Source organism: Juglans regia, chromosome 12, assembly GCF_001411555.2.
Source record: "Juglans regia cultivar Chandler chromosome 12, Walnut 2.0, whole genome shotgun sequence".
NCBI lineage: Eukaryota > Viridiplantae > Streptophyta > Magnoliopsida > Fagales > Juglandaceae > Juglans > Juglans regia.
In genome coordinates, this window is record NC_049912.1 from 415,346 (window position 1) to 439,884 (window position 24,539).

The 24,539-nt window shown below is 36.7% G+C and overlaps 3 protein-coding genes across 6 annotated transcripts; 2 read left to right on the forward strand and 1 right to left on the reverse strand.

The window, feature by feature from the left end:
* The first annotated feature begins 986 nt into the window (after positions 1-986).
* LOC108988559 (nuclear envelope integral membrane protein 1) lies at positions 987-7,417 on the forward strand. Of its 2 annotated transcripts, none has more exons than XM_018961858.2 (10): positions 987-1,208; positions 1,902-2,118; positions 2,628-2,785; positions 2,884-3,029; positions 3,845-3,907; positions 3,994-4,086; positions 5,543-5,704; positions 5,843-6,030; positions 6,404-6,579; positions 6,676-7,417. In XM_018961858.2, the coding sequence occupies exons 1-10, from the start codon at positions 1,112-1,114 to the stop codon at positions 6,933-6,935; spliced, it is 1,560 nt and encodes a 519-aa protein (XP_018817403.1). In that variant the 5' UTR covers positions 987-1,111; the 3' UTR covers positions 6,936-7,417. The 2 variants fall into 2 exon arrangements, with proteins under 2 accessions (XP_018817403.1, XP_018817404.1); XM_018961859.2 differs by having other exon boundaries at positions 1,012-1,208; positions 5,843-5,949.
* Positions 7,418-8,216: 799 nt separating this feature from the next.
* LOC108988560 (telomere repeat-binding factor 2-like) lies at positions 8,217-17,457 on the forward strand. Of its 3 annotated transcripts, none has more exons than XM_035683704.1 (7): positions 8,217-8,459; positions 9,208-9,388; positions 9,600-9,814; positions 11,604-11,688; positions 15,484-15,567; positions 16,015-16,361; positions 17,022-17,457. In XM_035683704.1, coding segments are annotated over exons 2-7 (882 nt in total). In that variant the 5' UTR covers positions 8,217-8,459; positions 9,208-9,238; the 3' UTR covers positions 17,023-17,457. The 3 variants fall into 3 exon arrangements, with proteins under 3 accessions (XP_035539597.1, XP_035539599.1, XP_035539598.1); XM_035683706.1 differs by having other exon boundaries at positions 8,224-8,459; positions 9,188-9,388; XM_035683705.1 differs by having other exon boundaries at positions 8,224-8,459; positions 9,194-9,388.
* A 581-nt stretch (positions 17,458-18,038) lies between these two features.
* On the reverse strand, positions 18,039-23,975 carry LOC108988553 (pentatricopeptide repeat-containing protein At5g67570, chloroplastic). The gene is made up of 9 exons (XM_018961845.2): positions 23,289-23,975; positions 22,973-23,164; positions 22,756-22,837; positions 22,470-22,658; positions 22,263-22,376; positions 21,660-21,753; positions 21,426-21,583; positions 19,488-19,925; positions 18,039-19,199 (listed from the first exon to the last, which is right to left on the reverse strand). Exons 1-9 carry the CDS (start codon positions 23,870-23,872, stop codon positions 18,336-18,338), a joined length of 2,715 nt encoding a protein of 904 aa, XP_018817390.2. The 5' UTR covers positions 23,873-23,975; the 3' UTR covers positions 18,039-18,335.
* Positions 23,976-24,539: the final 564 nt, after the last annotated feature.

The following is a 24,539-nucleotide window of genomic DNA, read 5'->3' on the forward strand; positions in this document are numbered from 1 at the left end:
ATTGAAACCACAAGGATGGAAATCTCTAATAGAAAGTGACGAAACAGGTGCAGATGTAGGTTTTGTATCTTTGCTTGCTTCTGAAATGGTAAAATGGGATCTATGTTTTCTCAACTTTATTGGAAATGGGCAGTAAGTGAGAAATTATATTAGAAATTTCATTCTTCAACCTTGAAGCTTTAATATTGACATATGGGGAACAATTCGAAGTCCTTTTCTGAGTCTGTAATCACAATTACAGGCTTAAAAAGAGCATATAAACATTGTTAAACTACATTGGCTTCTCCTTTGTATTGTAGATTATATGCCATACAGTCAGTCACCATGAATTCCTGCATAGAAAGAAGAGAGAAATTACAAGAAGTGAAGCCGAGATTTCACATGGACAGGACAGACACAAGTATTAGAGGCGTGGGGTAGGCACTATGGCAATGGAGGCCAGCCATGCAGTTGCCAGAGCATCGCAAAGGTTGGAACTTGAAAGCACTAATAGGGGCCCTCACTTTCATTCCCACTTGTACCCAACAAATAGCAACTTGTGTTGGACTTGCTAGTGTTTGTGTTGGACGTAGTTCTCTCAGTAAATTGTCTTTCGAACATGGCTTTTAAGGATTTGCATTCAAGCTATCTTCAAAAAGACCCTCCTCATATTCTTCGCTCAGATTATAAGGGAGAATCGAGAAAACCCTGCAAAAAACTATAACAATCATTTCGACAAATCAATTATAAACATTAGGACGCCTTGATTTTAACAATAATAATGATTTATACAAGTTTTACTTCTTTTATTTTTATTTTATATTTACACGCTTAAAACTTATAAATTTATTTTTAAAAAGAGATAATATTTGCACAATTTTTTTAAATTAATATAAAATTTATGTTAAAAAAAAATTAATATTTTAATAATAAATTTCTGCATCGATCACTTTTCAGCATTTTCCTTTAAAAACAAGTAAAGTCGGCGGAGTACCAAGAAAATATTTATTTATAATAATAAAGTCGGTGAGGCCCAATTAAGGCTCGATTCGAGGTAGCTCCGTTGCAAAATAGCAGAATTGCCCTTCCCATTTTACCGTATTCTCAACGACTACCTTTCCCCGCAGCAACCATGGCTTTTCCTAAACCCCTTCGGATCTTCGCCCGTATCCTGTTTCTGCTCTTTCTCGCCATTTCGGATCGGGCCTCAGCCACTGAAAGTTCTTTGGGTACGCTCCTCTCTTCGATTACACGTTGAATTTGGCTGTGCCTTGGACATTCTCAACATTTAGGGTTCCGAAGTTGTATTTAGTGATCCAAAGCAGAAAATGTCATAATTCTGATATGCTTTTGTCTTTTTTTGGACAAACTGACGAAATTAGTCAGCAAAAGTTTGTGAAAGATTTAACTTTGTGAACATAGAATATGAAAAACCATTACAAGTTTTCTGTTTATACTTGAGTTAGTTCCTTTTGCGAATTTTTTAAAGCAAGAATTCTATTTTTCTGATGGTTTTTGAATATTGGGTAGCGAAGATTAGCATTACGAATGTAAATAATTTATTCTATTTCTTTTCTTTATGCCAAGGCATATAAGAGAATTAAGTGTTCAATTTTGGGTCCTAATTTATGCAAAATAATACTAAGTTTGGATGTTGTGCCCGCTGTTGGGTTCTTGGTAGCAACGAGGGAATGCAAATGTGCAATGGAACATTTTTAAATAGACTCAATAAGGGAACTTGTTGTAGACTATTCTCCTTTCATTTCCTCTCTCTCCCTCTCTCATTTTTTTAATGGAAATTAAAGTGAACCTTTAATGGGAATGAGAGTCATATAAGGAACATTTGGAGTAAACACTTGGTTTATGTTTCCGAGAATTTAGATAGACAGTGATCATCTACTGTTATCAATTTGGTTTTGCAGTTGTTGGTCAATCAACTAGGCTGCAGCTATCTAGTGGTCTGCCAATGAAAAACTCTCCAGGTTTGAAGCCTGATACTTCAGCGATCGTTGAAAGAGTTCATATCCATGGATTGTCAAGGCTTAAAAATTTGAGAAAATTTGCCCACTTGGTGAAGGTGAATGTATCGCAAAAAGATCCAAGCATTCGTCTAGAGAATGTTGAGGTTTGTTTCCATAGGTGAGTCATTGTATCATGTGATTTTCACTCCTGGCATTCCAAACATAGTGATTGATTTTTCTGACTGGGAAAATTAGTTTACTGTTCTAGAATTGCATATTCTTGATGATCATGTATTCGCTGCTGCTTCGGAGAAGTTGGAATTCATGCAGCAATGCTGTATTTGTTTAAGATAAAGTAATCTACCAAACAATTTATATCAATGATTGAAATTTGTGGGAATTACATGTCTTGAAGAGTGTTATTCGTTGGAAATAACAGTCCCAAATAACAGAATATTTGAGTTGGTCGGATAAGTTAATATTATAGACTAATGTCTTAAGTTTAGTAGCACAATGCAGAATTAAGTTACTTTTATGAGGTGCCCATCGATCTCAATTCTCACCTAAAAATTAATGTTTTCTTTTCTTCCCAAATGCATTCTTAAGTGGTTCAAAATAAGACTTGCTGATATAACAACAATTTAAAATTATTTGGTTATTAAATAAAAGTAGTATCTTCTTTTGCAGGAATATGTCTATAGGGATAGGGATGTGCCCTCAAAGTCAGTGGGAGAAAGTTACTAAGGGTTCTTGGGTTCGTTCCATGTCACCTTTTGACAACAGGCTCTTAGACATACGGACTACTGGTTCATCCATAGAAAAATTTGAGGTGTCCATTGAAGAAGGTATTTTGTTGTCTAATCAGTGGATACATTCCTTCCCTCCAATTTTCTTGCTAGTGAGGTGTTCAATTACTATTTGATTGTTTTGTTATTTTTGGCAGAACTCTTTTCATATCGCATAACATGTTTAATCCTGGGCATAGTTCTGATGAGCCTGTCATCCTCTCTGAGCAATTCATTGATATTTTATTATGGAAGTGCAATCTCGATCGGGGTCATCCTTGTAATATTGATAATCCTTTTTCAGGTAAGATAGCTTTTCATTCCTCTACTATTAATAATATGGATTCCATTTGCAATTTTTAAGGTTTAAATATAAACTGAATTTTCTATTAAGGTTTACTGGACTTGCAAATAAGAATTTACATAACAGGTAGATATATATAGATATAGATATAATGATATTCACTATGATGCCATTCATCCTTCTTCTTTGTTGTGCTCCTTTTGGTTAAAACTGTTGTTCCATCTTTGTTACTGTATTGTTACTAGGGTGGGTTTCCTAACTGGGCAAAAAGGATTGTCTGGATTTCGATGAGATCCGGTGCATTGGTGCTGTTATCTAGGCAATGCTGGATTCTAATGACTTTCTTGTATCATTCTAGCTCCTAACTTGTGATAGGTGTTCTCTTTTGTATACTCCCTATGTACATGGGCAACACTTGTTTACTTGTTTCGATAAAAGTTTGTTTTACTTACAGAAAAAAAAAAAGGAATTATCTGGATTCCAGTTTCAGTTGGATGTTTGTAACTTGTATATGCTTTGCATTCAGTTTTGGTATTTCATTTCACTATTGAGTTTGTTTAATGTCTGTATACGATTTTATCATTTGCATTTCTTTTCTGGTCAAATTGGTTTATCACTTATCAGTTTTGTATGGAGGCAATTTTGTATTATCGTCTATGTTGCCTCCTTTATTGGATCAAGGCTTTGAATAACTACTGTCTCCAACTTCAATCTGGAAAAGATTTATTTATGTTACCTTGTTATCTTTTCCTAATATTGTCATATGGAAACTAACAAAAGTTGTAATATGGAATATCCTTTCTGGTTATTGACAGGGGATGAAGCTTCTACCGACTGGTCGAAAGAGCTCACTTGCAATTTTTATATACTCATCTGCTGTGGGTATCAACCTTAACTCAACTCACTTCCCTGCCCTTCTTCTTTTTTGATGTAAAAGATGTTTTAAATAAAATCTTTTTGACAGGTTGGTTTGGGATCTTTCCTCCTCCGATACTTACCTGGATTGTGCCGTTCAATACTTATGGAGATAGGAATCAATGAAGACATGTACTATCCTGTATGTATGTAAATATGCTTGGTAGAGAGAATAACTTCAGGGTCTTTCATCTGCATCCTTCTTTTTTTATTTTATTCTTTTCTTTGCTGAAAAGGCCTTGATATAGTCGTACACATGAATGATTAATTAGAAACAAAGAATTTTCTGGCTTCTTTGCATTTTCCTAGTATATAGGAGCTACCTCTTTGTCCCTTGATTTCATTATGTATTTAGCTGATTTACTTTGACACATAAATTATTAGTTTAGCTTTATTGCCTTGGCTTTCATTTTGGTGGCAGAGAAGTTGGTGGAAATGGGGTAAATCTTATTAATCCAAATCAAATTAGTTATTATCTAGCTTTCTTCACAAGTTAGAGCACAGACACGTCATGAGCATTATTTAGTTTCAGTTGAGAGCTTGGCAAAACCTCTGTTAGAACTTATTTAACTGTGGCATATTTTAAGTTATTTAGGCAGTCCTACATTCGGAATATGGAAAAATATTGGGAGCAGCCACTGTTGGGAGCAGTCATTTTTGCACACCTTACGTAGCATCATCTAAACCACACATCTCTTAAATTCGAAATTAGAGAGAGACGATGAGAGAGAGACCGAGATGAGAGAGAGAGCGGAGATGAGAGAGAGAGTGACGATGAGAGAGAGAGACCGAGATGAGAGAGAGTCGATGAGAGATGAGAGAGATATGATGAGAGAGAGTCGAGGAGAGAGAGAGAGACTGGTGCGTTTTTGCACCAAAAAAAAAAAAAACAAAAAGATGAGAAGCAGCCACTTAGTGTGTGCAATGTGTGCACAGCTACAGTGGCTGCTCTACAGAACTACTCTTGGAATATACTGATAAAATAAACAGATATCTCTGTACCCTTTCCCCCAAAAGAAAAGGGGGTTAAATTATATGCTAAATGGAATGCCTTCTTGAGGTTTATGTAGAAAATAATATTTAAGGTCTTATCCTCTTTGGATCTCATCCCTCTTCATCTCTCTTCTTTGTTTTCAACTGTCATCCTTGAAATTTATAAATCTTTACTTGGTAAAAGGAAAAAAGTATTCTTTAGGCGTGTATGTAATATTTGCCATTTGGTTTCAAAATTAAAACCATAAGTTTTTTTATTCACTTGAAACTGTAAAAGTAAACCACTATTCTTTGTGTTCGTTTGGATTATTGTTGTTTATGTTGTTTTATTTAGGTTTTTTTCAATTAAAATGGCCGTTATATTAAGAGAAATGCTTGGTCTATACAGAGATCTTACAAAAGTGAACTTACAAACTAGTGTGGTTTGATGTGAGACATCAAATTGTACAGCTTTTTTTTATTGTAAAGTAGATATAACATCTCACATCAAGCCACGTCATTTGTAAGTTCACTTTATTAAGATCTCTATGTAGACCTAGCACTAACTGATGATATTGCTTAGCAAATTAAGAAATTGAAATATTTTTCAAAACCGTGAATTGCAGTTGACAATATTTCTGCTGGCTTTTGTTGTTCTGACTGGAGCGTGGATGGGCTTCTGGGTAGTCCGCAAGCTTGTCCTGACGGAAGATGGATCGATTGATATAAGCACGTCTCACTTTGTTGCATGGTCCATCCGTATTTTGGCTGCCATTATGATTCTTCAGGTTTCTTTTCATTGACCCCAGAAAAAAAAATTTATTTATCCCTACCAATATATAGTAAAACCATGGTCCAGTTAATTACATATAAGCTTCTTGTTTCTGAAGAAATGGTAACAACCCTGACAGTGTGTTGCTTTCTAGAGTTCTGTAGATCCTCTTCTGGCAGCTGAAGCTTTAATAGCTGGAATAATGGTCTCATCATTATCAAGGAGAATCTGTAGATTGAGATTCCTTCGTCGCCTGTACAAGTATGATTTTACAATTCCGGAGCTTAACGATTACCTTCCATCATCAGGATTTCAAGATCTGCTTCCATTTCATCCATTAAGGTCTTTGGCACTCATATATTTGACACTTATCTCCAAATTATGATAATGTTGACATGCCGTTAGAAAAATCTGCTGATTTTGGGGGGAGGGGATAATCATTCTCTGCTTCTACTCTCAAATAACTGAAAGATGGTATGCTATTGTGGCCTGGAAAAAATATCCGACATATTTGCATAGTGTTTTTGAACTTCTTGAGCTCTAAGGAATAATAAATTGTCCTAAACTATCTATCTACACTATTAGACTTGTAAAAAAACTATCTGCACTTTATCTCGCATGTTTCATTTCTTTCTTTTATGGAGCAAGTGTTTCTTTTGTTTTGTGTTGTGTCCTGTGATCTGTAATGCATTCAATCTGTGGAATACTTCTACAGGAATATGGTGAAATCTCCTAGAACGAAGCGGAAAAGAACTCGAGTTCCTGATTATTCACCCTTTGGAGACTCAGATAATGAAGATTTGTACAATGTTCGGGGTGATGATGGCTCCAAGTTGTTTAGGCCCCAAACCAAAAATTTCACCCTGGCTCCATGCAATTCTGCCGATCGAGGTTTAATTGATCTTATGCTTGATATAGTTAGTAAAAAGGAAATGGTGACTGTTACCCACTGGAGATGTTCTTGACACATTCTATTCTATCCTTCAGGTTTTTCCAGAACATTGCCTCGTCAGCTATCAGATTCAGAGTTGTTATACCCTTCTACATTTCATACAACACCTGGAAGGAAAAAATTCTCAAAGGCTGAGTGGGAAATGTTCACTAGAGACTCTACGGAGAATGCCTTGGAAGAACTTGTGTCATCACCTGATTTCAGCAAATGGCTTGTTGATAATGCAGAAAGAATCACCGTAAACCCCAACAAAGGTAGGGCTGTGCAGCATCGGAAATGGCTCATTTGGTTTTAAGCAGCTGTCATGTTCATTGTGTAGGCAACACACAAGGCATTCAGAGATGCCACGAAATTCAGAAAGAAAAGCCAAGCTTAGTCTTGTAATTAATCCAACTCAAGTTGTGGAATTGAATAAGATCCATGCTTGCCCAAAAGAGGGATCTGTCACAATCTTGTAAAATTACATTGTGCAATAGTTATGCAGAGTAGCACGTTGTTTCTGGATACCTGCTTGGAGAAGATCAATTAACTATCAGGATCTGTACTTATGTAGGCCGATGTTTTGACAGTGTTTAACTTGTCCTTTTTCTTTGTGTCTTCGTCAAGACAGGGTAAGTTGAACAGGTGCGGATTGATTGGTATATTGTTTCAACACTAATAAACCTCAGCGGACCCACTACTCGGTGAAGTTTCTGTAGTACCCAGGATGTAATGACTAATTGAGAATAGAAATGTGATGAATGAAATCTTATATTATTTGACTCTTTATAATGCCTAAAATGATTGTTCTGCATTATTAGTTCAATAGTCTCAAGGTTGCTGCATAATTCATCAACCTCCATTCTATTATCATCATGTTTGACCTTTTTCCTTTTCAGAACGAGATGTCCTCGATCCTTTTTCCACTTGAGCCTCATTTTTCCATTGAGAAAGTAGTGAAAAAACCCACTCTATATGCAAGGAGGAAAGGGAACATGGAGAGTTTGAGATAATTTGTGAGATCTTAGTAGAACACAGCATCCTAAGATCTCTTTTGTTTTTACAATTTATCTCATTTAATTATTATAATTATTTTAAATTTTTATATAAAATAAAATAAATAATTTAATTTTTTTAATATAAAATAATTACTTATATCAATAGAGTGTATAAAGAATACGAAAAAAATGAGTATACGTAACATTTCTCATTGGATAAACTGGATGATGAACATCTAAATATTTATATAGAATCCATAGGAAATATAATAATATTCCAAGTGTCGACAACATCTAAATATTTATATAGAATCCTTGATATATGAAAATTGGTGGTGACTCGTGATCTGACTTGATTCACCTCATTAATAAAAAGAAGATTCACCAGTACATGAACAGTGGAAAAAGTTTTGCACCTGAACAATAAATAAAAATAAATATCTAGTCAAAAACCAAAATAACATGAAAAAATAAAATTCACAATTAAGGGGCACTAATGCAAATCATTCTAAACAAGCAGGACACAGTTTCATTTCGAAAACCCTAAACTGACCCCTTTCCTAATTTCAGAAAATATAGGGTCGCTGCTTCTAAAAGAACGCCAAAACTACTTGTATTTTCTCTCGGACAACAAACATCAAAAAAAGAACACAAATGCCGTAATCTCTTCCATTATCTCCGGGTCCGAATCCTGTATTCCGTCGACTGGAGTCTACAAAAATTCGAGCAAACTTTGGGATATAATCCTAAATGATTAGCACCTGAACCCACCTCCCTCCATAGTAATTCCTTTTATCCGCTACACCTCTGCCTCCTCAACTTCTCCGTTTTAAACCTCACAGGTACATTTGGATTATATTGTGTATGTTTTTCGCCGCTTTTGAGGTCTGTTTCTTACGTCAATCAAATCATGCTGATGAAAATTTCATCTAGTGGATTAGTCTCTCTGCTTTCTTATGTTGTTTGCATTTTTTTTTTTGCGGTCGGATCTATCTCGCATTGTTTTGCAAGTATGAACTTGCAGGGTTAATCACAATCTGAGCCGATTTGCATTAAAATCTGATTCTAGTCATTAAAATAAGTTAATATTTGCTGGCTATAATTCATCAACTTAAAAGTCGATGAATTGGTTTTGCAGGAGCACGTGTGTATTGGTAGCTTGTGTGAATATTTGAAGTTTATTTGAGAATTGGGATAGATGCTTCTTTAACCTTTTTGTGAATTGGTTCCCTGTTCACATGGGTTTGACATATTACTAGCAATACAATAAAATATTTGGCTTTCTTGAAACTTGGTCGGCGCTGATGGTATTATATTCGATCACATGATGTGTGTAGAAGGAGATGATCAGATAAAGCTATTAAATTGCTGGGTTTTTATTTTTCGTTTTCATATGATGTATATTATCATTCATTTTCCCCTTTTGTGTTTGTGGGGGGCGGTGTTTGTTAGTACAACTCAAAAAAACTGAATTTTGTGCTCAATTTATTTTTTGTTGGGTTTCTGTATATGTTTGTTAATTTCAATTCAATGTTTGATTATCTGTTTTCTGTTCATGGGTCCTGAAAAGCTACAGGATAAACTGTATAGGTTTTGTTCTAGAAGGAATTGGGGTTTGTTGATGGGTGCTCCTAAGCAAAAGTGGACAGCAGAAGAAGAAGCAGCTCTTAAAGCAGGAGTCATTAAACACGGGGCAGGCAAATGGCGGACGATACTAACGGACCCAGAGTTCAGTGGCATCTTACATTTACGTTCAAATGTGGATCTCAAGGTATCTATTTTAGACCTTCAGACAGTACTCTCAACTATTATGGAAGAAAGTGTAATTTACACTTTCAGCTATGACGCTCTAGAACTGGTTCCAATGGACAGTGCTTCTGTTTGTTGCATCTGCAAATTAGGAGCTCTGTCCTAAACTCAGTTGTAAATCTCTAATTATGTGTTATGATATATTAGTTTTGACTATCATATATTCTGGATAGGATAAATGGAGAAATATAAATGTGACGGCGATATGGGGCTCCAGGCAGAAGGCCAAACTTGCACTTAAAAGGGATCTACCAATCCCCAAGCTTGATGATAACCCTAAGTCTCTGAGCACTATACCTCAGAATGATGTTGAAACTGTTGATGCTAAGCCTCTTGCAATTTCTAGAGGAACATTGCAGGCTGTTGATTCGAAGGAACCATTTGCAAGGTTACACCTCTTCTGACTATCATATTGCAGTTATTATCCCTGTAAAACTTGTATACTCGTGATTGGTGACATATACTTGAGTAATTCTCATTCTTATATTAGCTGATCTAAAGTTCATATGGTAGTCAATTCCTACTCAGATGTTTATGATGTTACTAAAGACATGTTTTTTACTTACAGAAAAATGATGTTACTATAATTTTGGAAGACTCTAAAACCTAGTAATACAAGACAATAGGCAGACAAAAAATATTGGATGCTTTTAAATTATGCCAATCTATATATTTATGGCATGGAATCTTCCTGAAGTGTAGACAAGTGATGATGCGAATATCTCATTTCAATTATACATCCAGTTACTGGGATGAAGAGTGTAACTGGATGTAGAATTGGAGACATCTGCTGTAACTACAAATATTATTTGTTTCATTAGTATCTCACACCCATATATGACATGGAAAGGAGTTAGGACCTTGCCCGTGGCAGGTCTGAGGCTTTGAAAAGTGAGGACAGTTGTGTCAGATCCTTGATGGCCTTTGTAAAAGTCATAGTCAGGAATTTTCTGAACTCACATCCTGCAAAGATTTCATCAAATGTAGTATGTTTCATCAGAGAAACCGATGGCTGATGAGATCTCTTAGTTGGGATGTTCTTGTGCTAGTTGTTGTAAGTAAGATTGAATCGATCAAATAAAAGTTGTTGGGAGCAAGATCTCTTGCTCAATTCTTTAGTTTCCTGTATTGTATTAAAATGTAAATAAACTATTTATAAGATAATTTTATAAATAAATAAGGCACTATACCAAGTACACTGGAAGTATACATTTTTTTAAAATACACCGGAAGTATACATTAAATGCACCTAGTTGGATAGATTAAAAAGGTCATAATAATATAAAAAACTATAGCTAGAAAAATCTAAGTTGGCTGAGGTCCAGAGATACAAAGATAAAAAATTAACAATCATTAAGATCCTCCATATTCTTGTCACAAATTTCGAAGCTTCAATTATTCATCTCTATTCAAATACACAACATTAGGCTTTAGGCAAATTGGTATTATTATCGACAAATCACTGCCAGGCTGCCAAATTGACCTTTACATTGAAAAAGATCCACCACCAGTCGAGGCATGACCCAACTAAATCTGAAGAGGCTAAAATCAGCATGCCAAAGAGCACTAGGTACCTCACAATTAAGTAACAAGTAATCAGCCATTTCCCAATCCCTCTTTTTTCTTTTTTTATCAGTATTTCCCAATCCCTCTTACATGTGCAACATCAATTTATCATTGTAGTCTGTCACCTCCTTAAGTTATCTTGTATGTGATTTTTACAAGTGGCCACCCTAGCAAAGACTACCACTCTCTGAGTAAGAGCTTTTATCAAATGAGACCGTTTTTGGAAATATAACACGATAAAATGATTTCACTTCACACACCGGCTCTTGGAAGAGGCCCACAACAGTGAAGTTAATTGGTTGATAAAATGATTTCACTTTTAAACATAGTCTAAGCCGCATATTGTATAATGCTGGGAAAATTTTTTGCATGACCTTTTGGTTGATTCTGGCCCCTACATGTGGAAATAGGCACTGCAGTCAATCAATATTGCTTATATATAACAGCTAAAATGGGGTTTTTATAATTTATAAACCTTCCAGAAATATAGGAATATTTGTACTGTTAACCATGATATCCTGTTTTTCTTGGCATCGCCGAACAAAACCAAAATCCTGTTTTTCTTGGCATCATTAATTTCTTCTGTTGGAACCTCCTTTCCCTGGTTGTAGGTTGGATAAGCTTATATTAGAGGCTATTACCAATTTGAAGGAGCCAAGGGGTTCTGACAGGGCTGCAATTGCTTTGTACATAGAGGTATTTTCACTTGCTTGTCTTTTGGCTTGGACTTCATCTAACTATCATGCTTGCAGAAACCAATTCTAAAAGTAGTCAAACTTCTTGACTTTTAGTGCTTGTAAGCTGTAAAGAGTATTCCTTTTTTCCCTTGAGCAGAACTCCTTTCCTACCCTCACTTCTTTCAAATAAATTGGTTTTGCCTTAGATAAAGTGCACTTGTAAATGACTTCCTCTCAAGCATGATCTTTTAACAGAACAGAAACGATGTAATAATTTTTTTTTTTTTTATATATAAGAAGATATTTTATTGATATTGAAATAGGCATAGCCCAAGTACACTGGAAGTATACATGTGATTACACCTAGTTAGGAACTAGAAACAGATACAATGAAATCATGAAAGTTGAGACCATTAAAGTCTATAACAATGGCCCACATAAATAAAGTCTTCCAGAAAAAAACTCTTAAACTCTTCCAAAGAGTGCTCTCAATCCTCAAAATTTCAGTCATTCCTTTCCCTCCAAATTCACTAAAGTAGACAAATGGGAGCCATCTTCCACTCAACTGCAATTTGGGGTATCCCCTTGATCCCTTTCCAACTAGCTAGTAGGTCAACCACCCTCCCCGGCATAACCCATGCTAATCCCATTTTGCTGAAAAAGTAATTTCATGAGGCCCTTGCAAACTCACAATGTAGGAGTAAATGATCTACTGTTTCGCCACTATTTTTGCACATGCAGCACCTGCTGTGAGCCATTAGTAATTTCCCTCAAATCTGCCACCAAAGCATCCTGTTCCTGTGCAATTATGAAAATAGAGTGATAAGCATCCTTAAGAGCCGCATCTCCAACCCAAACATCATGCCAAAAACTGGTTCTATTACCATTCCCCTTAATCAGCCTAGTGTGGCTAGAGAAGGACCCCAACCTTTCCGGATATGTTTCCATAACCCCACTCCATATGCCCTCCTAACTTCATTAGAGCACCAACCCCCCTTATACTCCCATACTTAGTATCAACACCACCTTCCATAATGCTTCCCTCTCATAATTATATCTCTACAGTCATTTCCCTAAAAGAGCCTTGTTGAAGACCCTCAAATTGCGAACTCCCAATCCGCCACCCCTCATTGGAGAGCACACCTTGTCCCAACCAACTAAATGAAACGTAAACTCCTTGCCAAGTCCACTCCACAGAAAATCTTGTTGAAGTTTCTTAATCCATAAGGCAACACTAGTTGGGAGAGGAAATAATGATAAGAATATGTGGGAAGGTTTGAAAGTGTGCTCTTTATTAAGGTAATCCGACCCCCTTTAGACAAATACAACCTTTTCCGCCCAGCCAGCCTTCGCTCTATCTTCTCTAGCACCTCATCCCAAATAATCTTGGCTTTGAATGATCAAGATACTTCATAGGCAACGAATAAACCACACAATCCAATAGGCTGACCAGACCCCTTACATTGCGAACGTTACCCACAGCAACCAATTCAGATTTTGAAAGATTTACTTTTAAATCGGAGATAGCTTCAAAGCAAAGCTAGATAGCCCTCAAAGATTGGATATGACCTTGGTCCGCCTCACAAAATAACAGTGTATCATCTACAAACAAAAGATGCGAAATAATGGTAGAGCCATGGTTAGTATCCCCACCGAGTAACTTGAGAAAAAAACACCTGCAACTGAAGCCGACAACATTCTGCTAAGAGCCTCCATGACAATAACAAATAAGAGGCGTGATAATGGATCTCCTTGTCACAACCCCCACGAACTGTTGAAGAATCCCACGAGGTCACCATTCACCAAAACCAAGAATCGAACCGTGGACGCACAATGCCTCATCCACAATCTCCATCTCTCCCCAAAACCACATCTCCTTAACTAGTAAAATAGGAATTCTCAATTAACATGATCATAAGCCTTCTCCATGTCTAATTTACACAAAATACCCGGAACTCCTAACTTAATCCTGCTGTCCAAGAATTTGTTAGCGATAAGGACCGAATCCAATATTTTACTTCCCTTTGCAAATGCATTTTGAGACTTAAGGCTGCATTTAGATGTTGGGCTGAGTTGAGATGAGTTGAGTTGAGTTCTTTATGAATAGTATTAAGTTGAGATGATGGAGTAAGTTTTGTGGGACCCACTTAAGATGAGTTTAGATGTGTTTGGATATTAAAATGAGTTTAGATTTATTTATGAGAATTTGAAAAAGGCTGTGGGTCCCGCATGTAAAAAGGTGTTGAATTGAAAAAGATTGTAGATCTCACGTGTAAAAAAGTTTTGAGTTGAGTTTAGTTTAGTGATTTGAGAGTTGGGTGTTTGGATGTTAGACTCAGCTTAAAATTAGATTGAACTGAGTTGATCTCATTATAATCCAACAACCAAACAGGGCCTTAGAAATGATTCTATCCATGACTAAGCTCATCCTATTAGTAAGAACTTTTGAAATTATCTTGTAATAGGACGGAAATTCGTCTCCATTTCACCAACTTTTTTGGGAACAAGTGGAATGAATTTAGAATTAAAAATCTTCTCAAACTTCCCAAAAGTGAAAAATTCATGAAAAACCTTCATGACATCCTCTTTCACTACCTCCCAACAAGTCTGAAAAAATGTCATAGTAAAATCATCAGGGCTCGAAGCTTTGTCTCTATTCATTTTTCTAACTACTTGTTGTACCTCCTCTTCAAAAGGTCTCTCAAGCCAACCCATATTTTTCTGATCAATTGCCTCAAAAGATAGACCATCTAATCTAGGCCTCCAATCAAATGGTTCGGAAAGCAACTCTTCAAAATGTCCAGCTATGTGATCCTTGATCACTGATTGGTCTAAGGAAACAAGGCCATCTATGGTCAGGGTCTTGATGGCATTGTTCCTCCTATTTGAGTGCTACCTGATGAAAAAAATTTGTACGTTTATTCCCCTCCCTTAGTCACAAGGCCCTTGACGTTTGCCAATTGCCTCCAAGAAATCTCCTCCATTAGTACTTATCAAAGAAAAAAAAAAAAAATCTCCTCCATTAGAGTCACCCTTTCTAGTTCTAAGATGACTTGGCTTTTGCGGGTGTTCATTCCAAGACTTCAGGTCCTTCAGAGCTTTCAATTTACCTGCCAAAATAAAGCTCGGAGTGCCCTGTATCTGGTATGAACTCCACCAATGTCTAATCAACTTCACAAACCCATCAGCTTTTAACCACGCGTTCTAAAATTTAAAGTACCTTCGTCCCCCTTGGTTGCCTCCACAATCCAATAATATAGGAAAGTAATCTGAACATATCTGTGGTAATCATTTGTGGCATACATCTGGAAAATGCATCTCCCAAGAGTGGGGATATAAGAAATTTATCCAATCTAGACCAAGCATGATTGTTAGACCATGAAAGGAACCCCCAACAAGAGGAATATCCATAAGATTCATGTCAAATATGAAATCAGAAAATTCAACCATTGCATGGTTTTGACGTCCCTCCCCCGATGTATTAACATGATTGCTGCTGCTGCTACTTGTTTTTTAATGCAGCAATTTTCAAATTTCTTTAACTATCAAGGCTGCAGTGTATCAATCTTTTTTGTTGTCCATCACATCTAGCTGGTATCGGGCAGATAATACTACTATTTTTATCAAGCTGCTGATACATTATCTGCCACTTCTTCGGAGTCTCTTTGAATTTCCTGTAATATGTTTCTCAGTTTTGTCAAAAAGCATCAGTCTCTCCTAACTCTAGATGAAACCATGCATGTTACAATTCAGGAGTTCTAGAAACCAGAAAAGCTTGTGTTTGTAATATTCTGAACATTCTTCTCTTTTGTAGGAACGATACTGGGCACCGTCAAATCTAAGAAAACTATTGTCCACGAAGTTGAAGCATATGACAGCTAATGGAAGATTGATTAAGGTACTCAATCTTTCAAGTCTTGGTGTAACAATGATAGGTAAACAGTGAGGCATTTGTCTGTGGTGACTGATGAGCTAATTAAGCTAATTGGGTGAAACATTCGTTCCTATTGTACCAAGATAGGTCTTACTTGTCAAAAAACTAAAATAAAAGGCAAAGGCCAATCTTGTATAACAAAGATAGTTAGGTGATGATACATTTTAGTAGCTGTGGATGTTCCTGAAATGTTGCACTCCAGAAAACAGTTTAAAAAGAAATTGATGTACACAGCGCAAAGGATTTTATTGTCCCATTGGTTAATGACATGAAAGTTTGCATTTTTCATATGCATATGTGGGTATTTGTGTGTGTGAGTCCACTACGATTTGAGTAAGAAGTTTGTATTTTACTGGAAAATATTTAGTATGATCATGATTCAGAATGGGATGCCGTTTATGGTGGTGACAGATAAAACACAAGTACAAAATGGCACCAAGTTTGACATCTGAAAAAAGAAGAAGCTCTTCCTTTTTACTCCTGGAGGAAAGGCAGAAGGATTCTTTAGAGGCAGAAAAGAGAGAAATCAACATTCTTACAAAAGCTCAAGTCGATGCAGAGCTGTCAGAAATGAAGGGTATGACTGCACAAGAGGCTGCTGCAGCTGCTGCACAAGCTGTTGCAGAAGCAGAAGCTGCTATTGCTGAGGCTGAAAAGGCTGCAAGGGAGGCAGACGCAGCGGAAGCTGAAGCAGAAGCAGCACAAGTTTTTGCCAAAGCAGCAATGAAGGCATTGAAATGTGGAACACTTCGTGCTTGGTAAAGTGTTCTCTCTGCAATTTTATTTTTATATTTGCCATTTAACTGCCAAACCCCGAGTCTTAGGATGCTATGGTTAGGGTGCTGCATTGCTTCCTGTCAAAAAACCTTGGTTTCCTCTTTAGTAAGGTCACTGATATTTTGGAAAGGACAGATTCCTGGATTAGATATGGTTTCCTCTATTATTATATTATATAACGAAAATACTTATGATCCTCTGCATATCCAACGAACCACTGATTAACAAGATTTCCAGTGTTTCCAAGGGGAGATACCTCCCCCACCCCATCCATTTGCTGGTTCATAAATTGATGCCCATCAGATCCATATTACCCCAGAATATGCTGCTTCTTTTTCCCCACTTGTATGTATTGTTATTACAGTTACAGTACTCAATTTTGTTCACTACATGCTAAATTTTGCAGAGAATTGTACCCCCCCCCCCCCTTCAAAAATAAAAAATAAAAAACAATTAAGTAACTAACATTTAATTCTGATAGAAGTCAACTTCAAGTTAACCCCCTTGAAATAACCGTGAAAATTGTGATTTATGACTTGGATGTTGTCATGGTATCACATAGAGGTTCTGGTTGATCTATAAGAAGTTTATATTGGTGCCTTTATGGTTGCTAATCCTAGTTGTCTTTGGAAATGTTGCAGATGTTGGGAAACTCACATATGGGTATTGAGATCATTGAAACAGGAACCATACGTTGGGCTCGGCATCATCCCGTGCTGCTCTGTAATCTGCCGATATGTCTATATCTGTATAGGCTAGGATTGTAAATGTGGGAAATGAGAGATTGATCTTTGACTTGTGTTTGCATTTTTTGGGGATCACTTCATTAGGAGCTTATAGATTTTTCCAAATATTATTACTAAAGGATGATCGTAAAAGATGACCTTAAGAAATACATATAGGGACTTCGGGTGCCAAGTTAGAGATGTAATCCAGATGTCCTCGAGACTCATTTTGACAATGGAAGAGTACAAGAAGATACGAATCATTTTCATGATTTGTATTTAGAAAGTTTTGTGTTCGTGGCTTACCAAATAAAAGCCTTGTCATCAACTATTGTCTGTGCACACATTCAAATTTGTGTTTTCCTCTTCAACCACTTCCTTTCTGTATGCATGGACACGTGCATTTTTTATTTCCTACTCATGCTTTTCGAGTTCATGGCATCAAACAGAAAGTAACGTGTAATAATGAGTTCACACTTGGAACTGTCCCATAAACTTAAAAAATCTCAGTCAGACCAAAACGCCTCGGCCTCCCTCCCCTAGTATTTCCATAAAAGAAAGGTTTACTAATAGCAACTGCAATCCCATGCCCATCTTTCTCATCGTGAAAAGCCATTATTCATCGATCGATAGATTCTTTGTTCAGAAACTTGTGTCTGGGGCATATATGACTCTCCAACGACGTCGTACTAAGGGGGTGTTCCATTTCCATTGACATTGTTTTTGTCTGTCAATATGCATTAGTCTATATATGGTGTATGTACAGTTTACGAGTTGACACTCATACATATATATATATATATATACACTGACCATGCAATATGCAACTGCATAAACTCATCTATGCAAGTGTACAAATTTCCAATTCTCATCTTGCTGTAACAATCCTCGTAATTTTGTACAGCTCAAAATTCACAAAATGCCACAAAAAAGTAGGGAAACTCGTACTCCTTTTTCTTATTTTCTCTTGTAGAAACTGTTTCGGACAGAGTGTTAGCTGAATATATACAGGAATACAAACAAATTTGGACATAAACTAAGATACAGCTTTCCATTACCCTTACAGGCCATTCAGTGCCAGCGAGAAGCCATCAGCGACGGTAATGGCTATAAATTGTACCTAACAAAAATCTGCCAACGTTGAACATCAAATCAGCTAATTGACCTATCTATTAGCCATGTAACGATGTCTCCTATAACTGATGTCCAACAAACAATGAGACTTTTAACTCATTTCCGGCCAAGTTGAAAGGGGAAGAATATCCCATCCTTCTTCCTACTTTCCTTCCAAGATTCCAGTACTTCGTCTGCTGTGGGCAGGTTAGAGCTGCGAGAATCAACCCCGTCCATTAGCGTTTCAAGTTGCAACCCATTATGATCATTTGTGTGTTCATTAATAAAGAAAGTTGCAAGCTTGTTAGGCGCAGCATCACTACCAGATGTTACATCATCATTAAAACCCTTTCCTATGGAGACAAGGTTGGTTTTTCTATCTGTTCCACAAGCTTGATTTGGAGTACCAGAGATTGCCTCTGAATCAGCATCCACCTCTCCGTTAGTGGTAGCATGATTAACAGGTCGTGTATCTAACGTGCCATCACCATCTTTAACAAGGGTGTCCTTGCCAGGGTTAAGGTTTTCATCCATCATGCTTCTAGAAGAGCTTGGCATATCTGCTCCAATACAACCATCAAATCTACCCTTACAGCCATACAAGGATGATTTCTCTGAGGCCGCATTTCCCAATGCATTGGAACTTAAGAAGGCTCTCGATGTGCCAGAACCACAGAGAGAGTGCAAACATTTTAACAAGTTTGAGACAGTGGCCTCTGCAGCTACTTCACAATTACCAAGAGCTTCCAACAGTTTCACTAAACTTTCCTCACTAATCCTGTCCCCATTATTCTTAAAAAGGTCTGTCCACTGCCTTTCACTGACTTGAAATGGAGCATAAGCCATGGTGTTGACCAGCGTGACAGCTCTCTCATAACTACATTGAGCTGTAGCTTGAACAAACATTTCAGTAAAGAATAGAGGGTGAGGAACTTCTCCAGCTTCCAAAATAGTGTCAAATGCATGCTCAAGTAGATACCACTGCATCAGAAATGATAGGTTATTTATTTATCCACCCATATTTGAGCTCATAAGCTTATATGGTAAAAGTGCAAGTACTAAGAACAGATGAACAATTACATGAAAAAGAGGAGGAAAAAAATCATCTTTTAGAAATCGTGGCATCTCTGGCTAGGTGACTTGAGATTTAACAAGAAAAACTGAAGAGTTCCAGCATAATAAACATTGGCAAGTGGATTAAAATCAGCTGCAAATTTAAGCAGGATGTGATGGAGTAAATAAGAATATAACTAAAGATATGTGATTTACCTTCCCAGCTCTTGATGCTTCCACAAATAGTAATGCATGTTTAGTTTGATCCAGCTGGTACCCAGAGAGAGTCATCTCCCGATACACATACTCAAAATATTCCCATTGCATCGCACTAGAAGATGCCTCAAGCATTGAGCTATATGTGTACTCATCTGGGATAGGTGCTGTATCATCCCCATTTTGGGATGCGTAAGAATCAGATTTAGGTCTCTTAACATCTTCAAACAACTCTTTAGCTTTAGAAAACATATCACTCCTACCGTAAACTTTCAACATGGTGTTTATGGTACCTATGTTAGGCACACAATGGGCTTTCATGCGTTCAAAAATAGATATACAATCAGCAATATGCCCACCACCCATGGAAGACATTATCATGCCGGTAAAAGTAACCTCCAAAGGTCTAGTACGAGATAGTTTTTTCATCTTATCAACCTGCAGGCATTTTTTACACATAAGAGAAGCATTCTTCGATAGAAATAAGAATACAGGTCGAACATAAACTAGAAACATTCAACCATCAAAATCTATCATGTATTGGACATGAGTCCTTTCGAATTGAGAATCTGAGATCCTCTCCAATTGTCTGACCGAATTAGATGGTATAATTGGGCAGAGATACATACAACATTAAACAGTCATATAGGGTCCATACTGCCTGAAATCCTACACGCCCAACATTATATTCTGTAGGATCGACATGATGCGTCCATCTCTCTCCAAAATTCGACCATCCAATTCAGTCAGGCAATTGAAGAGGATCTTTATGGGTGTCCTTTCCTGCTATTACAATGACCTTTAATAACAAAAGTCATTTGAATGATGTTTAAAATGCATAGATCTACAACACAGTTCCATATCTCAAGCCAAAAACAAAGAAACTTGTTAAGAAGGTGCAGGTACCTTTTTGCATCTTCTCGTAGATAGTGTGAAAATCATAGTATTCATTAATATAACAGTGGTGTGGAGTGAGGAAATTTCATGTAATTTGCAGGAGGATTAACATAAAAATTTAACCCTTCTCCCCATTTTTTTGGAAGTTAAAAGAGAGAGAAACAAGAATTATTTCAAAAGGGGAATCCAGTCAAAAACAGTAATAAAAAAGCAGCACAACTTCAAAAGTCCAAAGGAACGCGCGAGGATCAGAATTGTTGAACAATTCACAGCAGCTGTGAATGGAGCAATCATGTGACAAGATGGTGTCAGAGGGAGTTACCGATGGATCAGGCAAGACAACCAGCATTAAGATTGGAAATGAAACGATTTGATATGTACATACAAATTATTATAACATTATATCAATAAACTAAATTTAACAAAGCTATCTAACACAAATGTTCAATAAACAAAAGTTAACAAAAAATATCTTGTACAAATGTAGCCCCTCCCAGTTGATAGTGGTATAAATCAAACCAAATTAAAAGAAAAGGGAATGCTTTGTTAAATGAGTTTTAACGAGACTATGCAGAATTACGGTCAAATGAGTTTTATCAACAAAAACATAAGAAATTATTAAAATAGACCATATTAAGGCCTCATTTGATTACACAGATGAGATGAGATGAATATTATTAGAATATTTTTTTTTTATATTATTTTTGTTTTGGGATTTGAAAATTTTGAATTGATTATTATATTTTGTTTGGGAATTTGAAAAAGTTGTAATGATGAAATGAGATGAGATGATTTATGAAAACAAACCAGGCCTAAAGGTTCAAATCCCCTTTGGTGCAAACAATCTGTAGGGGCCATCGGATTGGGAGATTTTTCCCTTGAATTACCCGAGATGCACTTGCGGGAAACACTTTGCCGAGAGCCTATGCACTCCCAAGGTTAGTCGGGATGCTATTCCAGGACACCCAGTACCAATAAAAAAAATAGACCACATTAAATCCAGTCACAACAGGTCCAAAGTCTACCGATACAGAAACTTACCTCAACCATAGCATCTTGCCACCTCCCACAGTTGCAAAGGCAGCAAGCTAGCTCATAGTATACACTAGCTGCTCCAACCACTCCCCTTTGTTCCATATCCCTGACTGCTTCCACAGCTTCATTGACTTTACCTTCCTCCCAAAAGGCTCTAACAAGAACTGGAAGAAGGATGTCAAAATTGTATGAGCCACCAAACACCAAACCTGATTATAGAAAAGGAATAGCTAAAATCACCTTTGTATGTTAGCGCTTTTGGAGTTTCCCCAGTTTTCTTCATCTTCCTGAAGTACTCATGGACAAGGCCATACTTTCCAGATTGCAACATGACCTTTCAACAAACACCCCTTGTAAGACATGAATGCATTTATAATTTGAGGACAAACGTCTGGCATCTGCAATACTTTTTCCTAAATTCGCATGACCACTCACTCAGTTCCACTACAATTTATAAGCAATTCTTTTTTTTATAAGTAAAAGATGCAATTTATAAGCAACTCTAAAGGATTGAAATCTAATTTAATAGTCTTATTATGTTTATCGAATAAAGGGAACAGAAAAATCCACGTATATTTTGACAAATGCCTACATTCCTCCAAATATTGCACAATTGCAAAGCTGCAATATCATTCTTACATCACAAAACAAATTATTAACACCATATCTGCCAAAAGATGATAGCACACGAATTTTCAATGACAAGAAAGGTCTTTTGACGTAAGTTCTACTTCTTATGCTTTCTGCCTTTAAAACAAAAATATACTTCTTTAGTAGGTTCCCAGCATACAAAGACAATGCCCAAAACATTTCATACCAATGTAAGCCATAATTCATAACTACCTCCATTGCAAGTCCATAGGTAGCTCCATTAGGTTTTAGACCACTCATTCTCAACTGCTTAAATACCCAAGATACACCCTTCCACTGGCGTGATGAAACGCAAGCATTCAAGACCTAGCCAACAATTCACAAGAGAGCAAGTTGCATCATCATTATGCAGATTAATGTCAGTCAGGAATTAAAAGTCACATATTTATGCTATCTTACCGCATTATATATAACCATATCAGGTTCAAGGGTTGGATCCCAGTTCTTACGCCCAGCTTTTACAGTTTTAGAAGGTTTCAGTCTCATGCATTCCATAATGCTTATCAGTTCTTTCACAAGACCAGCTTGACCAAGTGTAACAGCGATGCTGTGATATGCAGCCATGTCAGGATACAAACGGCCATCTCCCTGAATCACTTAATAGTAAGAATCCATCCACTATCATCAAACAAACATTCAGAAAGAAAAACAATGCATAAAACCAACAAAGTGGGTTGACTATTACACGCATCAGATTGAAAATACGAAGAGCTGCATGGGGCCGCCGTGTCTTCCCAAGAACTGCCAAGAGTTTGGTGTAAACAAACCTACAAAGACAATCAAATTTATTTATAGGACGAAAAGTTATGCCCAACCCATTTTTTCACCAAAACTTGTATACTTCAATTCTAAAAGTTTTGATTCTTCACATACGAATGCATTAAAACCAAAAAAAAAATTACCTACTCTTATAACGTCTATGTTCCTTATCATTGTTCACCCATTCCACAACAGATAACGCTTGCTTCCACTGGCCCTTATTCCCAAGCCCTTCAAGAACGTTAAGCAACTGAGACTCAGTGAACCGCAATTCTGACTGTTTCATGATCCTGGAAAACTTCCAGTCCCTCATCGTAATCTCCCTAGCACTTAGCCTACACCACAAATAATTCATTACCCTCATTAAAAAAAACAAAAATCCAACCAATTTATAAACAAGACCAATCACATAAATTCCGTAATGCTAATTCATCCCCCCCCCCCAAAAACGGAACAAACCTGTCAACGAGAAACCTAACCTCCTCAGCCTCGCTGCGCCTCCGTTTTGAAGGTTCCCACACTCCCTTTTCACCATCCAACCACTCTTCTTTTACGAGCACATCCTCATCCAAAACCCACCGCAAAGCCTCACGCTTTCGCTCTTCAAACAATTCCCTCAGTTCACTCAGTTTCTCCCTCTTGAGCTTCTCTCCGCAGTACTCCCTACTCTCACTGGAAATCTCTCTAATCCCAGCTCTCTCCAGACTCTCCCACGGCTTCCCGACCATCAAAGTCCTGGTCTTCACACCCGTCCCTGCCTTTACCGCCTTGGTGAAGTCCTTGTACTCGTTTTTGAGGGTTTGGAAGTGGGAATCTTCGGCGAGGGCTTGTTTCTGGGAGTCGGAGAGGGGTGGGGTGGCTTGGGATTTCTGGGAAAGAGGATTCAGTTTGCGGTTGTTTTTCTGGATTTGCTTCTTGCGCAGGATGTGGATGATTTTGGGGGTTGGTAGCACACCCTTTTGTACAAGCTTCCGTTTGATTTTCTGGGTGTCCGGTTCGAATATGGGAGTGGGAAGGAGAGGGGGACCTTGCACAGCTTCCATGGTGGAAGCGGTTGCACAGCAACTGAGAACTGAGAAAGATAGAACCGTGGGACGAGAATGGGACTCGTAACTCAGTTGATATCTGCTGTACAAAACTACAGTGTTGCCTTCAGTGAAGTGAATTCACATCTCATTTTTCCTAAAATTTCTTGTAATTTAACTGAAAAAAATACATTTTTTAAAATATTTTCTTAAATTTTATTCATTTTTCAAAAACTTTTTACATTTCCATCCTTATCATTTCTCTATTCTATTAAAATAACATTTATCTATATTTTCTTTATTACTTTCTTTTCTCACTTCTATTTACAAATTTAATTATTCAATATTTTTCTTATATTTTGAACTATTACCAATATTTTAAACAAAAATTTAAATTATTTTTTTGTGGATATAATAATATTTTTAAAATTAATTTTTTATTTATTTTCTTAATTAATAAAATTATTTTTAAAATAATTATTTAAAAATATAAAAATTATGAATATAAAAAAGTATAAATGATTAGAAGAAGAATTTATTTTATATATTAAAATAAAATATTGATAAAAAATAGTTTAGGAGATGAATAATGATTCCCTATATTTAGAAAACTACTGTTCATCCCCTAACTTTTTTCTCTAAAATAAGGATTCAGATGTAGAGGTATTTTGATCAAAACTGTAAA